Raw genomic sequence first — 17,863 nt, 5'->3', positions numbered from 1 at the left:
TTTACCTGAGTTTACCTGGTAAATATATTGTTTATAGTCTATTATATCAATATTATATAACTCCCACTAATACCTCTGATGTTAATGACATTATTCTTTCTCTTAAACCAAAGTCAGGTGCCCTCGCTGAGATACAAACTGTAACTTACAAAAAAAAAACTCCTGATTTCATGCTACAGCCATTGCATTGCTCTACAACAAATCACTTGAACTCCACACCTTTCCTGATATTAACAAAAAAAAGTTAGCCCAGTCCCTAAAAGTTGTGATCTCACTTATGTCAACAATTACAGACCAATATCAATCTAGCCAAACTTGTCTAAATTATCTTAAAAGTTAATATACAAGCAACTTTACTCGTATGTATCTAAACACAATATGCTCTTGCCAATATGGCTTTAGATCCAAAAAACGCATCAATGATGCACGGATTAGTATGAACTTGATACATGCTGCTCTTGATAATATTGAGTACCTTGTTGGGTTATTTCCTGACCTATGTAATGTTTTGACACTGTTAACCACAATAACCTCGTTCTTAAACTACAATATTATAGAGTCAGATATCACTTCCTGCAATACCTTCAATCTTACCTTAGTGACAGGCTACAGTCACTAAGGTAAGTATCTTGTATGTTTTTGTGAACAAATTGAATTCTCCCACCCTACCCATTAACATTTGTGTTCCACATGTCAGTGTGTACTTGGCCCAAGTACGGTGTACAAGTACGGTGTACTTGTACTTGGTACTATATATTTTCATTTTTTCCATAGCACATGAGCTGGAACTTATCTTCGTTAAACACTATATTATTTTCTGTAGCCCATAGAAAGACCTGATCCTTTAAGATCTTCTTCGCTATTTAAGTCCCTTGACATGCTAAACATACACTCACTCCACACATTCTCCTGTGCAATCTACATGTACAAAACCTTGTTCCTAAATGCTAATGTTGATCTGAAACTTTTTCACTATTTATTTAATAGAACTAATGAGCACCATACCGGAAATAAATATCGCTTATATATCCTCAGAGTAAGACTAAATCTGTGCAAACACTCCACGCAAATAAAAGGGCCCAATCTTTGGAATTTTCTCACTGATAAATTAAAAAAGTTTCCAAACCATGCCTATTTCAAAATAAAAATAAAAAAAAGAACCTTATTTCATCCTCATAGTTTCCAACATGGTGCTTCAAACTCACACTGGATCTTTTACAACCCCTACTTGCCTACTTTTTGCCTAATTCTTTATGTAAAAGGAATATTAATCAAAACACAGAGCATTAGCATTAATTAGTGGTTTTACTTTATTACTTTTTCATGGTACAGGCAAACACTTGCTAAGAGAGGTTTTTATAGAAACTTAATAAAATGATATCCTGACTTCATTAATTACTTTACCCTGACTGACATTTATAATTATTTAAGCCTGGCTGGCAATGTTTTTTTTTTAAATCCTGGAAAATCACAAATTTTCCTGAATTTTGGGGGTTTCTCCTCCTCCCCCATATCTGGGGTTGATGAATCATCATCTAGCTGCTGTATTCCAGATTCTTCCATGTCTGTTGTCTTTTCATTAGCAGATCCAATGCCATTAGAATCTAGAAAAGATAGAATATATATTAATAATAATAATAATAATGGAAAAAATATATAATAAACTTATAATTAAAAATGAGAAAATTCCATGTTATAATTCGCTCACATCTATAACTAAAAATTTAACTGCAAGCATCAGGAAGAAGGGCTCCAATGTTGAAGCCGGCTGATCAACTATGAACCATTACTTTTTGCTCTATAAACACTGGCCAATAATAAGGTCAGTGTTTTCTGCTATGCAAAGTATCTAGTATGGCAAACACAAACTTTCCCAAGGGAGGAAGGTATCAAATGTTTGATATGCAGTACCTAGAGTCATAACATAATATTGGACACAGTATTGTTTTCTAACAGGAAGATGAAGTGAAACAAATCTACTTAGTTTTCATGATAGAGTCACAGATATATTACAAGAAAAAGGTTGTTGGATTTACTGTCTATCTAAACCTAAAAAAGCTTTTGACAGTCCCACACAACATGCTGTACACTACACACAAGGGGCATAACTAACTGACCCTCCAAAGAATACCTGATCAACCAGGCTGTGGCTCATTCGTCAGGCTATGAGCAGCCGCGTCAAACAGCCTGGTTGACCAGTCCAGCAACAAGAAGGCCTGGTCGACGACCATGGGAAGGCTAAGCCCCGGAAACACTTATAAAGGTAAGGGTGGTTTTAGATAGTAAGCTACTGCCAGAGGAACAAAAAGCTCCTCTCACATAGTAAGAGGAGCTTGTGCATTACTTTACAACTTCAGACTTGCTTTTAATTATAAGGATGGTGAAAGACTAAAGAAAATGTTCATGACTTTTGTGAGACCAAAACTGGAACATGCAGCAGTTGAATGGTACCCAAATCTCAAGAAGCACATAAATAAACTTGAAAAGGTGCAACGGTATGCAGAAAAACATGGCTCCTGGAACTGAAAAACAAAGAGTTACGAGGCGACACTAGAGGCGTTAAACATGCCATCAGTAGAAGATAGAAGAAATAGAGGTAATATGATCACCACTTACAAATTACTAACAGAAATTCTTCAAATTGATATGCTATATATGCAAATGCAAATATGCTGTGCTTACTATATTAACCTGCAATTTTAAATGGGATACATGTACTGTATTGTGATTTGTGTATTTATACTCAATGAATTTGTGCGCCCCTTGAGGGACTTGAAGTGGAGGGGTGTAGAAATAGCCTAAGCTACTCTATCACTTTGAGATGTATTTTTTTTCTTGTCTCAATAAACTTACTTGAACTTGAAAGAATTACCACGTAACAAAAGTAGGACCCCTTGAGTATTTAAAGAGTTGGTTAGACATATATATGAATGAGATTGGGTGGATATAAATAGGAGCTGCCTCATATTGGTTAATAAGCCTTCTGCAGCTATCTTAATCATGTTCAGTTTTCTGCCTTATTCAAAAGTAAAACCCAAAAATACCTAATTTCATCCTCATTTACCTACCTACCTAGTGCTTCAAACTCCCACTGTATGTGTGTGTGTGTGTGTACTCACCTAATTGTACTCACCTAATTGTGCTTGCGGGGGTTGAGCTTTGGCTCTTTGGTCCCGCCTCTCAACTGTCAATCAACTGGTGTACAGATTCCTGAGCCTATTGGGCTCTATCATATCTACATTTGAAACTGTGTATGGAGTCAGCCTCCACCACATCACTTCCTAGTGCATTCCATTTATTAACTACTCTTACACTGAAAAAATTCTTTCTAACGTCTCTGTGACTCATCTGGGTACTAAGTTTCCACCTGTGTCCCCTTGTTCGTGTCCCACCCGTGCTGAAGAGTTTGTCTTTGTCCACCCTGTCAATTCCCCTGAGAATTTTGTAGGTGGTTATCATGTCTCCCCTTACTCTTCTGTTTTCCAGGGATGTGAGGTTCAGCTCCTTTAGCCTTTCCTCGTAGCTCAATCCTCTCAGTTCCGGGACGAGCCTGGTGGTATACTGCTGAATCTTCTCTAACTTTGTCTTTGTCTTCTCTTATTTTTGAAATATGAAGTTCAACTTTGTCTTTGTGTGTGTGTGTGTGTGTATATGTATATGTATATATATATATATATATATATATATATATATATATATATATATATATATATATATATATATATATATATATATATATATATATATATATTTATTTATTTATTTTACTGACCTCTAGTCAATGGTGTCACAGAATCATTATGTTCAACTGTGAGTTGGTTTAATTTTGCAGCCTCCAACTTCCTCTTGCGATCTGAAAATAAAAATTTATATTATAATTTAATTATTAAATTATCAGCAAAAATATGTTGGCAATATACCTTTCATGGGAGGTGTGCTTATCATGTATTGGGATGTGAATCTGGCAACAGGCAAGGTAACAAGGAATTGTTTTTATATTCAATATTTAACATTTAAACTTATTTTTAGCATAGAACAGTAATATAGTATATAATATAAGTTTATCAGTTCAGATAATAGTGACCCCAAATGTATAACAATGTGGTTAAGAACCTTGTATGCATGATATTTTGTCCAACTAGTCAGAAAAGTTAAACATGAAATGTGAAAGGAAAGGAAAGCAAAACTATGAACTTCATATTTCAAAAATAAGAAGAGCAAAGACAAATCCTAGAGGGTTATTATATTTATTGCATTAAGGTCTATGCATTATTTTTATTACATTATATTAAAATATATTACATTAGTATATGCAATTATATTATATTAAATTATATTATATAATATTGCATTAGTATATTCAATACAGTACTTACACAAATGGAAGATATTGCTTATTGATTTACAGTCTGCTGCTGTTAGGCAATCTGCTGGCAAAATGCCTTGAGTAGCTTTATGGAGTCCTTTTTTGTAATAGATGAACACGGTTCCATACCCAGCACCACGCATTTTTGCCATCTGAAAAGAAAGGGTAAAATCCTAATGAACAAAAGGCCTCATGACGATCTCGTCTTCATAAAGACATATCTCTTTTGAGAAAGATCAACACTGGGGGATTCTCATACTCAAATTTCCTAACACTTTGGAGGATATATATCTACATTACTTCTTTAAGAGGGCCAGATGTAACAAACCAGGAGCAAATATTTAAAGATCACCAAGCCACAATGTAGGATAGGAAACAGGTGTTATATATAGTAGGCATCCATCGGTCTCAGGAGACTATGGAGTTGTGCTCTGGTGTCAGCCTGGTCAGGAGTGGCCTCACCAGGGCGCAAAGCCAGGGTAAGTTGATTCGGGGGAGAAGCTGTTACCCATACAGCAGGTTTGTATATATATATATATATATATATATATATATATATATATATATATATATATATATATATATATATATATATATATATATATATATATATATATATATATATATATATATATATATGTCGTACCTAGTAGCCAGAACTCACTTCTCAGCCTACTATGCAAGGCCCGATTTGCCTAATAAGCCAAGTTTTACTGAATTAATATATTTTCTCTAATTTTTTTCTTATGAAATGATAAAGCTACCCATTTCATTATGTATGAGGTCAATTTTTTTTATTGGAGTTAAAGTTAACGTAGATATATGACCGAACCTAACCAACCCTACCTAACCTAACCTAACCTATCTTTATAGGTTAGGTTAGGTTAGGTAGCCGAAAACGTTAGGTTAGGTTAGGTTAGGTAGGTTAGGTAGTCGAAAAAACATTAATTCATGAAAACTAGGCTTATTAGGCAAATCGGGCCTTGCATAGTAGGCTGAGAAGTGAGTTCTGGCTACTAGGTACGACATATATATATATATATATATATATATATATATATATATATATATATATATATATATATATATATATATATATATATATATATATATATATATATATATATATATATACAAAGCCATACATACATATATATTATTTAATATAAGTGAAATCAATATAATATATTCAGGAAACAACAGTTTTACCTGCTTCTCAATGGCTCTGTAAGCCCGGGAGATGTTGTTTCGTTCTGCTACCTTCTTTTCAATAAGGAGGAGAGATTCTTCCATTTTTTTTTTGCTTTTCATCCGACGAGCTTTAAAGTTGTACCCACATCTCTGGCATTTTGTAGACCGCACATGAACACATTCCTGGCATTCTGTGCATCTCATTAGGAATTTTCCTTTCAAACCTACAATGAAATACTTCATATTAAAATATTTTGTTTCCTAGAAGTAGCCTTAACTCTCCATATATATGTTGCTTAATTGAGAAACTGTACTTGTGATCAGTCTCTAGCCTATTGTTGATGTGACAATGTGCATTTAATTTTGAACCTACCTCATTAATACTAACTTGCTGAGATAAATGAATTATGGGTTTTAGTCCCTGAGTCTGCCTGAGGACTAATTTATCGGTATATCTAATGATGTTTTGTAACTAGCTCATCAAGATTGTAACTTGCTTAGCTAAATGAATTGTGGGGTTCAGTCCCTGAGCCCATTATGTGACTCTGTAACCCATTCCACTACCGCCCACAAGATGGGTATGGGGTGCATAATAAATGAACTAAACTAAACTGTTTGTATGTGGAATACTGCAAATTCATACTAAATTAAAACCTTCTAAATAAAGTTTGATGTTATAATTGTTACCTTTTGAAGTTGTTGGCTGGGCCATGACCAATAGTGCCAATGGATCTCAAAATTGTTGAATAACAATGGAAGAGGGCCACTGCTCTCAGACTCATTGGCACCCATAGACGCACACCGCTACCATGTGCTGTAAACAAACACCAGCATTCATGACCCCAAGAATGAAATAATAATTATTTATTTGCCATATAACAAGTTTATATATATATATATATATATATATATATATATATATATATATATATATATATATATATATATATATATATATATATATATATATATATATATATATATATATATAAACCAGAAAATAATAAATACAGAATATGCGGTCATATTCAATGAAACACACACACACACACACATATACATACATATATATATATATATATATATATATATATATATATATATATATATATATATATATATATATATATATATATATATATATATATATATATATATATATATATATATATATATCAGTTATATATACATATATATATATTTCAGTTGCATATGTCCTGGGGACCATTCAGGCTTGTTCGCATATATATATATATATATATTTATATATATATATATATATATATATATATATATATATATATATATATATATATATATATATATATATATATATATATATATATCAGTTATATATACATATATATATATTTCAGTTGCATATGTCCTGGGGACCATTCAGGCTTGTTCGCATATATATATATATATATATATTTATATATATATATATATATATATATATATATATATATATATATATATATATATATATATTTATATATATATATATATATATATATATATATATATATATATATATATATATATGTATGTATATGTGTGTGTGTGTGTGTGTTTCATTGAATATGACCGCATATTCTGTATTTATTATTTTCTGGTTTAGGGCTTCTATCCCTCTAACTATTTTCTTAGCATCAGGGCTTAATTTAAATAGGAGTTCTCCAAAACTCATTTTCGTACTTTTAAGGTGAAGAAAAGAAGTGATTTACTATAGAGTGTATTACACTTATTTATATAATTTGCACAACGTTTCGAACCTCCATGGTTCATTCTCAAGTGAACAGATCTTACAATACTAGTTGATTTTATACCTGCACTGGGTCAGGTGATAATACAATAAAGGTGAAAACATGGGGGATACCTAAGGGATAAATGTGAGGTGAAACATAGAGGTAACTGCAGAAGGCTTATTGGCCCATACGAGGCAGCTCCTATCTAAACACAAAGATTAATCCAGTGTAATTGGCCTATTATTATGTCTTGTCCTTACTCTCATGGTGGGTAGAGTAAATAGTTCCGTGATTTGGGTGTTCATGGTAGGTCGCTCTATTCTTATGTGAATTGCCTCAAGAATTTGTAATCTTCTTGCATCTTGGGTTTTGTCTATTATGCAGGTATTCTTGTTCAACATTTCTCTTGTTAGAGTAATGTCATGGGCTTGTCTCATGTGATTCCTGGGGGCACCGGATTGAAGATGGCATGTCAAACGCCTCGTCAGCTTGGTCGACGTCATACCTATGTACTTACATTGAAGGTTACATCCTTCGTGGGGGCAAGTGTACATGTATACAACGCTTACATTGGGATCAAACTCAACCCCTCAAAGTCAAAGGCCATGCCCATAAAAATAGCGAAGCCCAACATCCAACTCACAGTACAGGGTCAACCAATAGAATGGGTCGACACCTATCAGTATCTAGGAATCATCCTGGACACATACATGAATTTTAATGCTGAGAGAGCGAACTGCGGCCTGGACGGCAATCCTCAGGTCGCTAACCTCCCTTTCTGGAAGAGCCAATCTGCAAGTCCTTCGCACATACTATGTACAGGCAGTCAGATCAGTGATCGATTATACCGCACCTGCACTCACAAATCTATCACACTTTTCATGTTGCCTTTTGCTTCATTGAATTTATTCACATAATATGCAAGTTTTGCCTTTCTTATGATACTGGTAAGCATTGATGAGTACCTTTTAGCTACTTCCTTTGAAACTAGGCCAATCCTAACTTTCTTTTCATATTCATGTTTCTTGTTGATTGAGTTGAGAATGCCACTTGTGAGCCATGGATTGTTTAATCTTTTGTCAGTTACTTGCTTGGTAAGAAGGGGACAATGAAGGTTGTAGAGGCTTAGAGTTTTGGAGAGGAAGAGGTTAGCTAATGAATTTATATAATTTATATCACTAGTATCATCAACCCAAACTGAGCTGTTTGCCATACAACAGGCATTCGCATATGTGATTGCACAAAACACTCAAAATGCAATCATACACACAGACTCAAAAGCTGCACTTCAAATACTAGGACAAAAACAGTGGAAAGATAATGTGGAAATAATTACAACCATTTTGTATCTTGGAGCAGTCGCTAAAGGCAAAGGACTCAACATAACTTTAAACTGGATCCCATCCCATATTGGAATCCCATTAAATGAAAAAGCTGATGAAATTGCTAAATTGGCAACTCGTCATCCAGTGATACATAAAACAATTCAACCCAGCCAAGAGAACATAAAAAACATCATCACCAAAAAACTCTCACATCTCAACAAAGCCTACCTGCACCAGAGAATAGCTGAAGGTTCGCCATCTGCAACATGGTATCTTCAGGCAACCAAATTAGAAAGGTTAAATATCCCAAAAGGAATCCACAGGGAAATAGCAGTTAGGCTATATAGACTACGTCTAGGTTACAGATGCAACTGGGAGATTGGTGAACCCCGACAGAGAGAGTGCATCTTCTGTCAAACTGTCACAGAAAAGCCATTACTTCACTATCTTCTGGAATGTGGAGCAACCAATGACCTTATAAGAGCTTTAAGAGTTCCTGAATCATGCAGTCAACACAACTGCATGGTTGATTCCTGAATCAACACAAATGCGAACAAGCCTGAATGGTCCCCAAGACAATATGCAACTGAAAACTCACACCCCAGAAGTGTTCCTCACGTGTGGTGTTCCTCGCATTTGTGTTCCTCACGTGTGCCCCAAAGAATGAGGTGATTTGGTAAAATGCTATGCCCAAGATTACTATACGAGTGCCGGCGTTGGGGTGGTTCAAATAGCCTCGGCTATCACCTCATTTTGTCCGGTCGTGATGGTCAAGTGGATTAAGGCGTCTTGTACATACCAGTTGCGTTGCTCCTGGGAGTATGGGTTCGAGTCACTTCTGGGGTGTGAGTTTTCAGTTATCTATATATATATATATATATATATATATATATATATATATATATATATATATATATATATATATATATATATATATATATATATATATATATATATATATATATATATATATATATATTTTATTAAATATGACCGAAAAAGTAAGATTAATAATTCTAACACGAATTTTCTCAATCTTTCGTACATTATGCTTCACTGTTGGAGGTAAATCAAAAATCACTTCTCCAAAATTCATTTTTATTTCTAGTCTGACGCGACACGGGCGCGTTTCGTAAAACTTATTACATTTTCAAAGACTTCACAAATACACAACTGATTAGAACTTGCGTTTCCCTGATTTTATATCTACATTTGAGTGAGGTGGGAAGGGTGATGTGGCATTACATTTGAGTAAGGTGGGAAGGATGATGTGGCATTAGAGGATATTAATAGGGTATTAAAAGTATCAACACAAGACAGAACACGAAACAATGGATATTGAATAGAAGTGTTTGTAGAAAGCCTATTGGTCCATATTTCTTGATGCTTCTATATTGGAGCGGAGTCTTGAGGTGGGTAGAATATAGTTGTGCAATAATTGGCTGTTGATTGCTGGTGTTGACTTCTTGATGTGTAGTGCCTCGCAAACGTCTAGCCGCCTGCTATCGCTGTATCTATCGATGATTTCTGTGTTGTTTACTAGGATTTCTCTGGCGATGGTTTGGTTATGGGAAGAGATTATATGTTCCTTAATGGAGCCCTGTTGTTTATGCATCGTTAAACGCCTAGAAAGAGATGTTGTTGTCTTGCCTATATACTGGGTTTTTTGGAGCTTACAGTCCCCAAGTGGGCATTTGAAGGCATAGACGACGTTAGTCTCTTTTAAAGCGTTCTGTTTCGTGTCTGGAGAGTTTCTCATGAGTAGGCTGGCCGTTTTTCTGGTTTTATAGTAAATCGTCAGTTGTATCCTCTGATTTTTGTCTGTAGGGATAACGTTTCTATTAACAATATCTTTCAGGACCCTTTCCTCTGTTTTATGAGCTGTGGAAAAGAAGTTCCTGTAAAATAGTCTAATAGGGGGGTATAGGTGTTGTGTTAGTTGTCTCTTCGGAGGTTGCATGGCTTTTCACTTTCCTTCTTATGATGTCATAAGAAGGCAAGTGAAAAGCCATGCAACCTCCGAAGAGACAACTAACACAACACCTATACCCCCTATTAGACTATTTTACAGGAACTTCTTTTCCACAGCTCATAAAACAGAGGAAAGGGTCCTGAAAGATATTGTTAATAGAAACGTTATCCCTACAGACAAAAATCAGAGGATACAACTGACGATTTACTATAAAACCAGAAAAACGGCCAGCCTACTCATGAGAAACTCTCCAGACACGAAACAGAACGCTTTAAAAGAGACTAACGTCGTCTATGCCTTCAAATGCCCACTTGGGGACTGTAAGCTCCAAAAAACCCAGTATATAGGCAAGACAACAACATCTCTTTCTAGGCGTTTAACGATGCATAAACAACAGGGCTCCATTAAGGAACATATAATCTCTTCCCATAACCAAACCATCGCCAGAGAAATCCTAGTAAACAACACAGAAATCATCGATAGATACAGCGATAGCAGGCGGCTAGACGTTTGCGAGGCACTACACATCAAGAAGTCAACACCAGCAATCAACAGCCAATTATTGCACAACTATATTCTACCCACCTCAAGACTCCGCTCCAATATAGAAGCATCAAGAAATATGGACCAATAGGCTTTCTACAAACACTTCTATTCAATATCCATTGTTTCGTGTTCTGTCTTGTGTTGATACTTTTAATACCCTATTAATATCCTCTAATGCCACATCATCCTTCCCACCTTACTCAAATGTAATGCCACATCACCCTTCCCACCTCACTCAAATGTAGATATAAAATCAGGGAAACGCAAGTTCTAATCAGTTGTGTATTTGTGAAGTCTTTGAAAATGTAATAAGTTTTACGAAACGCGCCCGTGTCGCGTCAGACTAGAAATAAAAATGAATTTTGGAGAAGTGATTTTTGATTTACCTCCAACAGTGAAGCATAATGTACGAAAGATTGAGAAAATTCGTGTTAGAATTATTAATCTTACTTTTTCGGTCATATTTAATAAAATATGTCTACAGGAAAGACTGCTACCAAAATATACTAATATATATATATATATATATATATATATATATATATATATATATATATATATATATATATATATATATATTGTTACGGTGCCCTCTCCTATTTCTTTCGTTTGCCTGCTTTAAGAGTCATATCAGCTCTCCCTACTGATTCTCTGAGGTACTGGGAGTCTGTTGATATATGTGGCGACTAGACCGGCCACCAGATAAGGGAGAATTTTACATTATAAGTTGTAGGTAAGGGAGAAGTGGCACAATGATATAAATAAGAGTATCCCCTACTGCAGATATGACGTTTTGTAAGGGACACTAGCTGATCGCGGATTGGCCGACATAGGTCGCGGGCGACCAATCAGAGCCTGCCGTGACGTCACCGAGTGCCCCTGGTGGCGCCAATGTCAGAGTTGACCTGACTGTGGAGGTGAGAGGACGCGCCTCGGTCAGCTCTCGAGGATTTGAGGCTCTACAAGCCTTATTCAATGGATTAAACTAGCCTTCGCAGCTCACCATAGGTTATTGAAGACCCTGCGTTTCTGGGAAGCAAAAAAGAACCAAGTTCATTGAGCAGAGGAATGCCAAACTTAGAAACTTACAGGACGTGGGTCCTGTAAGTTATGAGATCAGCAAGCCGAATCGCCCCAACAAGACACAGGCATGTCACATCAATCGGTTGAAGCCATACTTCCCAGAGGAGCAAGAGAGCGAGGGAGTAAAGGGAGCAACACAGTCGCAAGAAGGGAAATTGGTTCTGTGTATGGAGATGAACCAAGTGTTGGCAGCAGAAGAAAGAAAGTGGGCCCGTGCCGATGGTATGCGCCTGTCAAATACAGAAAGTTTGACACACCTAGAAGACAGGCTGCGTCATCTGGATAAATGAAAGAGAAGAGAACTAGTGACCCTAGTGAGGAGGAACAAGTCGCTCTTCACAGATGTGCCCCGACGGCACAAAAGTGTGGTGCACGAGGTGGACGTGTGGGAGGAAGGCCAATCAAGCAGAGTGATTATCGGGTGAGTCCTGAGAAGAGGAAGATCATGCGACAGGAGGTGGAATATCTGCTAGCGAATGATCTCGCTGAGGCCACCAACGGTGAGTGGAGCTCGCCCTGTGTGCTGGTCAAGAAGAGTGAAGGATCATGTCGTTTTTGCACTGACTATCATAAAGTGAATGCCATAACCGTGTCAGATTCTCACCCAATGCCCCGAATAAGTGATTGCGTCGACCAAGTAGGAAACGCAAGGTTTGTCACCAAGGTCGACCTGCTGAAAGGGTAATATCAAATCCCTTTGTCTCCGAGTGCAAGAAGGATCTCAGCGTTTGCTACTCCAGACGGATTGTACCAGTACAAAGTTCTTCCGTTTGGTATGAAGAACAGCGGAAATTGTTTTCAGAGGATGATGAACGAAGTGCTAAGAGGGATGGAAGGCTGCGCCGTGTATATAGATGATATAGTGGTGTACGCCGATAGCTGGAAACAACACATGAATCGACTGACGGAGTTGTTCCAACGGTTGGAAGAAGCGAACCTGACAGTTAATCTGGCCAAGAGCGACTTCGGGAAGGCCCGATTACAATACTTAGGTTTCGTCGTGGGTCAAGGGGAAGTGACTCCAGTAGACCAGAAAGTGATGGCAATCAAAGAATATCCGAATCCCAGGACGAGAAAAGAATTGTTACGATATCTAGGGATGATTGGATACTATAGAGGATTTTGCAAGAACTTCTCGACAGTGGCACACCCTCTGACTGAATTGCTATCTAAGAACATTAAATGGAAGTGGGGGGAAGCATGCCAGGAGTCCTTCGAGAAGACTAAGAAGTTATTAACCGAAGCGCCAGTGCTGATTTCGCCCAACTTTGAGTCAGACTTTATCTTGTACGTCGACGCTAGCGACGTGGGGATAGGGGCCATGTTGGCTCAAGAGAAGGACGGAGTCCACTGTCCAGTGGCATTCTACTCGAAGAAGTTCGAAAAGTAACAGAGGGCTTATAGTACAGTGGAAAAGGAAGCCTTAGCCCTCATCCTGGCACTGAAGCATTTCGACGTCTATGTGGGTGGAGGTACTAGACCGATGCGAGTGTTCACCGATCATAACCCCTTGACGTTCGTGCACAGGAAGAAGAACTCGAACCAAAGGCTGACAAGATGGGTCCTACTGTTACAGGAGTACTGGCTGGAAATCAGGCACATAAAGGAAGGGAGAATGTGGTAGCAGATGCCCTCTCCCGGATTTACTAACCGATATGACTCTTATTTTAAGGGGAGGGGTATGTTACGGTGCCCTCTCCTATTTCTTTTGATTGCCTGCTTTAAGAGTCATATCAGCTCTCCCTACTGATTCTCTGAGGTACAGAGAGCCTGTTGATATATGTGGCGACCAGACCGGCCGCCAGATAAGGGAGAATTTTACATTATAAGTTGTAGGTAAGGGAGAAGTGTCGCCATGATATAAATGAAAGAGTATCCCCTACTGCAGATATGACGTTTTGTAAGGGACACTAGCCGATCGCGGATTGGCCGACTTAGGTCGCGGGTGACCAATCAGAGCCTGCCGTGACGTCCCCGAGTGCCCCGGGCGGCGCCAACGTCAGAGTTGACCTGACTGTGGAGGTGAGAGGACGCGCCTCGGTCAGCTCTCGAGGATTTGAGGCTCTACAAGCCTTATTCAGTGGATTAAACTAGCCATCGCAGCTCACCATAAGTTATTGGAGACCCTGCGTTTCTGGGAAGCAAAAAGAAACCAAGTTCATTGAGCAGAGGAATGCCAAACTAGGAAAATAGTCGGCGACGACGCTGGGCGGCGCAGCTGGACGTTGAGGTCTGGAAGGTGCAGCGAGCAGGCCTAGCTGTGACTGGATCACATTCACTGAGGATTTTGGAGGGATGACACCGTTCCTAGGACGAGGATCAACGCCTTGTGGAAGGGACGAGTGTGTGAATATAATGATTAGCTCAGTGCCCATTGGTGAACATGGATTGGGATAGCTGAATCTCTGGGATTTGGAACGGCGACGACGTGAAGGCTTCACGTCACCAGAGGACCTGTGGAACGTTCCTGGATCGTCAAGGATCGACTCAGGAAGCGTGGGAACCTCACACCATCGAGGGACAGGCGTCGTGAACCAGGAATGTAAGGTAGATCAATTTTCCCTCCCATTACCCTTTGTGTGAGTAGGCCAGATAGGCCACGATATTTACTTATGTATGTGGCAGTATGACATTAATACTTTAGTAGTAGAATAGGCTGCAGGGCAGCTTGTGTCCAGGACTGTTGGAGAGGACAGTGTGTGTGGACGGCAGGACAGTTGAAGAAGAGGTGCCGACGTGGTGAAGAGGCCCTTCTGTGAGACAGTGTGTGACTCCTGTCTAATCTGCCCAGTTGAAGGAGTGGTTGGAGGTCGTGGAAGAAGAGTTGCTGACGATCTCCAGATTTATTATCCTTATTTTCATTTTCATGTATTGCTTGTGATTGTATGTGTGATCATGTAATTTGTGTCAGTAAATTCACACATTTTACCATTGTGTTTATGTGTGCCTCCATTATAATATTTCTCTATGAGCATACAAGAGGGTTATCATAGTACCACCTAGAGAACTTCGCGTTCTCTATAGAAGTTCTTATCGTCTGGAGAGTGATAAAGCAGCACAAACTTATATAAGAGTGTACCCTTAGCCATCCGGCTAGTATCAGAGCCTGACTGGTGGAAACAGGTAACGTAGTGGCTGGAGAGAGGTAAAGCCACACAGACTTTTATGGGAGAGTACCCTGGGCCGACAGTCCAATAGCAGATCTATGGGAGTAGCAACACTCTGGCAACAAACAGTATAGAATACACCCACTGAACTGCATCGCTGGGGTGCAGCTATGCTAACCCAGCTGGCGACCTTGTTAAGAAGAAGATAGAGGAGGCAGGCGGGAAAGGAGTTCCTGCCACCTTTTTGTCTGGCAGGGAAAACTCAGGGGAATATATTGTTATAAGGTAAGCCTGAGTCTTCCTTCACTCCTCCACGGGTCTAGGACGGAACTGCTGATAGCAGTTTTCCCATGGTTGACTGAAGGGCTTCCAGGGTGAATCAGTGGCACCCCTTTCAGTGGTGGAAGCAAAGACCTGCGGTGGTGGGCATTGCTGGTCCTCTCCTGTGGGACCAAGGAGATTCCGGTGAATCTCAGGAGTCGGAGGGGCCGTGTATTCTGCCTTCTGAGCACCTAGCAGCCGAGTGCTAGAGGAGCCCCGGCCCACCCCCCGTGCAGGTGCGGTGTGGCGGGGTCTATATATATATATATATATATATATATATATATATATATATATATATATATATATATATATATATATATATATATATATATATATATATATATATATATATATATATATATATATTTATATATAAAAGACGTAATGATGTAGGGAAGAGCAGGCTCAATCTCTCTTGAAACAGATTATCGTCACAAAATATACATATACATATATATATATATATATATATATATATATATATATATATATATATATATATATATATATATATATATATATATATATATATATATATATATATATATATATATATATATATATATATATATATATATATATATGTGTGTATATCACGAAAATAAACACGTGATTAAGAATGTGACAATGTCAGACCACGGAGGAAAAATGAAACAGGAAATTACAAGAATAGGACAAGGAAACAGGAAACAAGAATATTGTGACAATAATATATATATATATATATATATATATATATATATATATATATATATATATATATATTGTGACAATAATCTCTTTCAAGAGAGATTGAGCCTGCTCTTCCCTACATCATTACGTCTTTAAAGTACAAGATACTATATAGAAGATACGTCCACCAGTATCGCCAAACGTTTTGCCCAGGAAGCAAATCGTACCATGCACACCCCGACACCTGCTACAGCCGCCGTAACCAGCAAACTGCTCATACTCCGCCTGCCTGTTGCTGATTAGCTGGTGTCTCGCCACACCTGCACTCACGCCACCACCAAAAGTCGACGTCTGGGCAGCAGCACGCCCTACTCGTCAGAATATCTCTGTGCTCCTAGGAGTTGACATCTCTCGCTAGTAGACTAAGCCTTGGCTTTCGTGTACTAAGGGAGGTGGCAGCTTGAAGCCATTATTTCAGCACCTCACTTCTTTAATTTATATTGCTATCACTATAACTTACTTGTCTTAGAGTAACTTTTCATTGCCAGTGATTATTCATGTTGTTTTGTTTGTTGACTTGTCCTGCATTTTATGAGATTGCCTTTATTCATGTCTTGTTTTCTAGAGTAATTAAAATTTCATTGTTTATATACTTGTGTTTTGTGTGTCTTCCCATTACCTTACCACAGACGAAAGGACAAACTTCTCTTATTTTTTGTTATGTGACGAGGCCCTGCCCCCAGCTTTTGAAACAGCCGAACACCAACGCTTTACCGTCACATTACATGGGGGCCTGTCTACGGAGCTTCACTCAGGTACTGGCACCAAATTGTAAATTTGTGGTAAGCGTATTTGGCTTTGGTAAAGTAACTTTTCACTATTTTCAATATTCAATTTTATTTTCATATGGTGCTGTGTGTATTGTGCATTCCGAGAGTAGCATATGGTGAAGGTGAGACTACTTTGGATTGCGTGGTGACTGTAGGCCTCGGCCATTCTCTTAATTGGTCATCTCTCCCTCCGTGTTATTACTCGTGTTTACCATCTTTTGTCCCTAGGATATTTCTCATATTTTCGGCAGATCATCATATTGGTACCCTGGTACTGTGGTCTGTCCCCGGGTCAAGAGCACCTAATCTTCTGCAATCTGACGGTAGGAGGTGAAAGAGGGCCATAGTTCCTCTCGCACGAACTTTAGTTGCTGAATTGGGACCTCAGCAGCAGTTCTCGTCACCAGTTGACACCTCGCACCCCTACACGTCGATCAGAGATGATGATATTTACATTGGTAGGGAATTAGCCTTCTTTTTCAGAGCACAAAAGTTCGCTAATTCTGTAAGTATCATATTAATTTCAGTGGGAAAAACTTGCTTATGTCCTATAGAGACTCGGCAAGGTATGCCTATATTCTTGGACTACCTAATTCACTTTTGAGGCAATTAACTGTTTCATTTGTTTTAGAAACTCAGTTTCGCTTATTTAGTAAGATTTTCTTGCCCTTATCCTCTTACATTGAGTACCGGGTA

General features: G+C 38.0%; 2 protein-coding genes across 2 annotated transcripts in view; one reads left to right on the top strand and one right to left on the bottom strand.

The window, feature by feature from the left end:
• The window catches only part of LOC138365565 (tripartite motif-containing protein 59-like), a 597,995-nt gene that overhangs the window by 359,504 nt on the left and 220,628 nt on the right, over nt 1-17,863 (top strand). The gene's annotated exons all lie outside the window — the stretch shown is intronic.
• On the bottom strand, nt 1,287-6,373 carry LOC138365729 (uncharacterized). Its single transcript, XM_069326214.1, has 5 exons — nt 6,245-6,373; nt 5,576-5,781; nt 4,377-4,518; nt 3,773-3,853; nt 1,287-1,604 (listed from the first exon to the last, which is right to left on the bottom strand). Exons 1-5 carry the CDS (start codon nt 6,267-6,269, stop codon nt 1,423-1,425), a joined length of 636 nt encoding a protein of 211 aa, XP_069182315.1. The 5' UTR covers nt 6,270-6,373; the 3' UTR covers nt 1,287-1,422.

The sequence above is a fragment of the Procambarus clarkii genome, chromosome 17 (assembly GCF_040958095.1).
Source record: "Procambarus clarkii isolate CNS0578487 chromosome 17, FALCON_Pclarkii_2.0, whole genome shotgun sequence".
Lineage (NCBI taxonomy): Eukaryota > Metazoa > Arthropoda > Malacostraca > Decapoda > Cambaridae > Procambarus > Procambarus clarkii.
Note: the sequence above shows the minus strand (reverse complement) of the source record. Positions and strands in the feature narration are given on the sequence as shown.

Coding starts and splice junctions, on each gene's coding strand:
- LOC138365729 (XM_069326214.1), bottom strand. CDS start 6,269: ATGGCCCAGCCAACAACTTCAAAAG. Junction 5,782..6,244: donor CCAGCCAACAACTTCAAAAG/GTAACAATTATA, acceptor ATTTCATTGTAG/GTTTGAAAGGAAAATTCCTA. Junction 1,605..3,772: donor TGTGACACCATTGACTAGAG/GTCAGTAAAATA, acceptor TATCTTTTCTAG/ATTCTAATGGCATTGGATCT.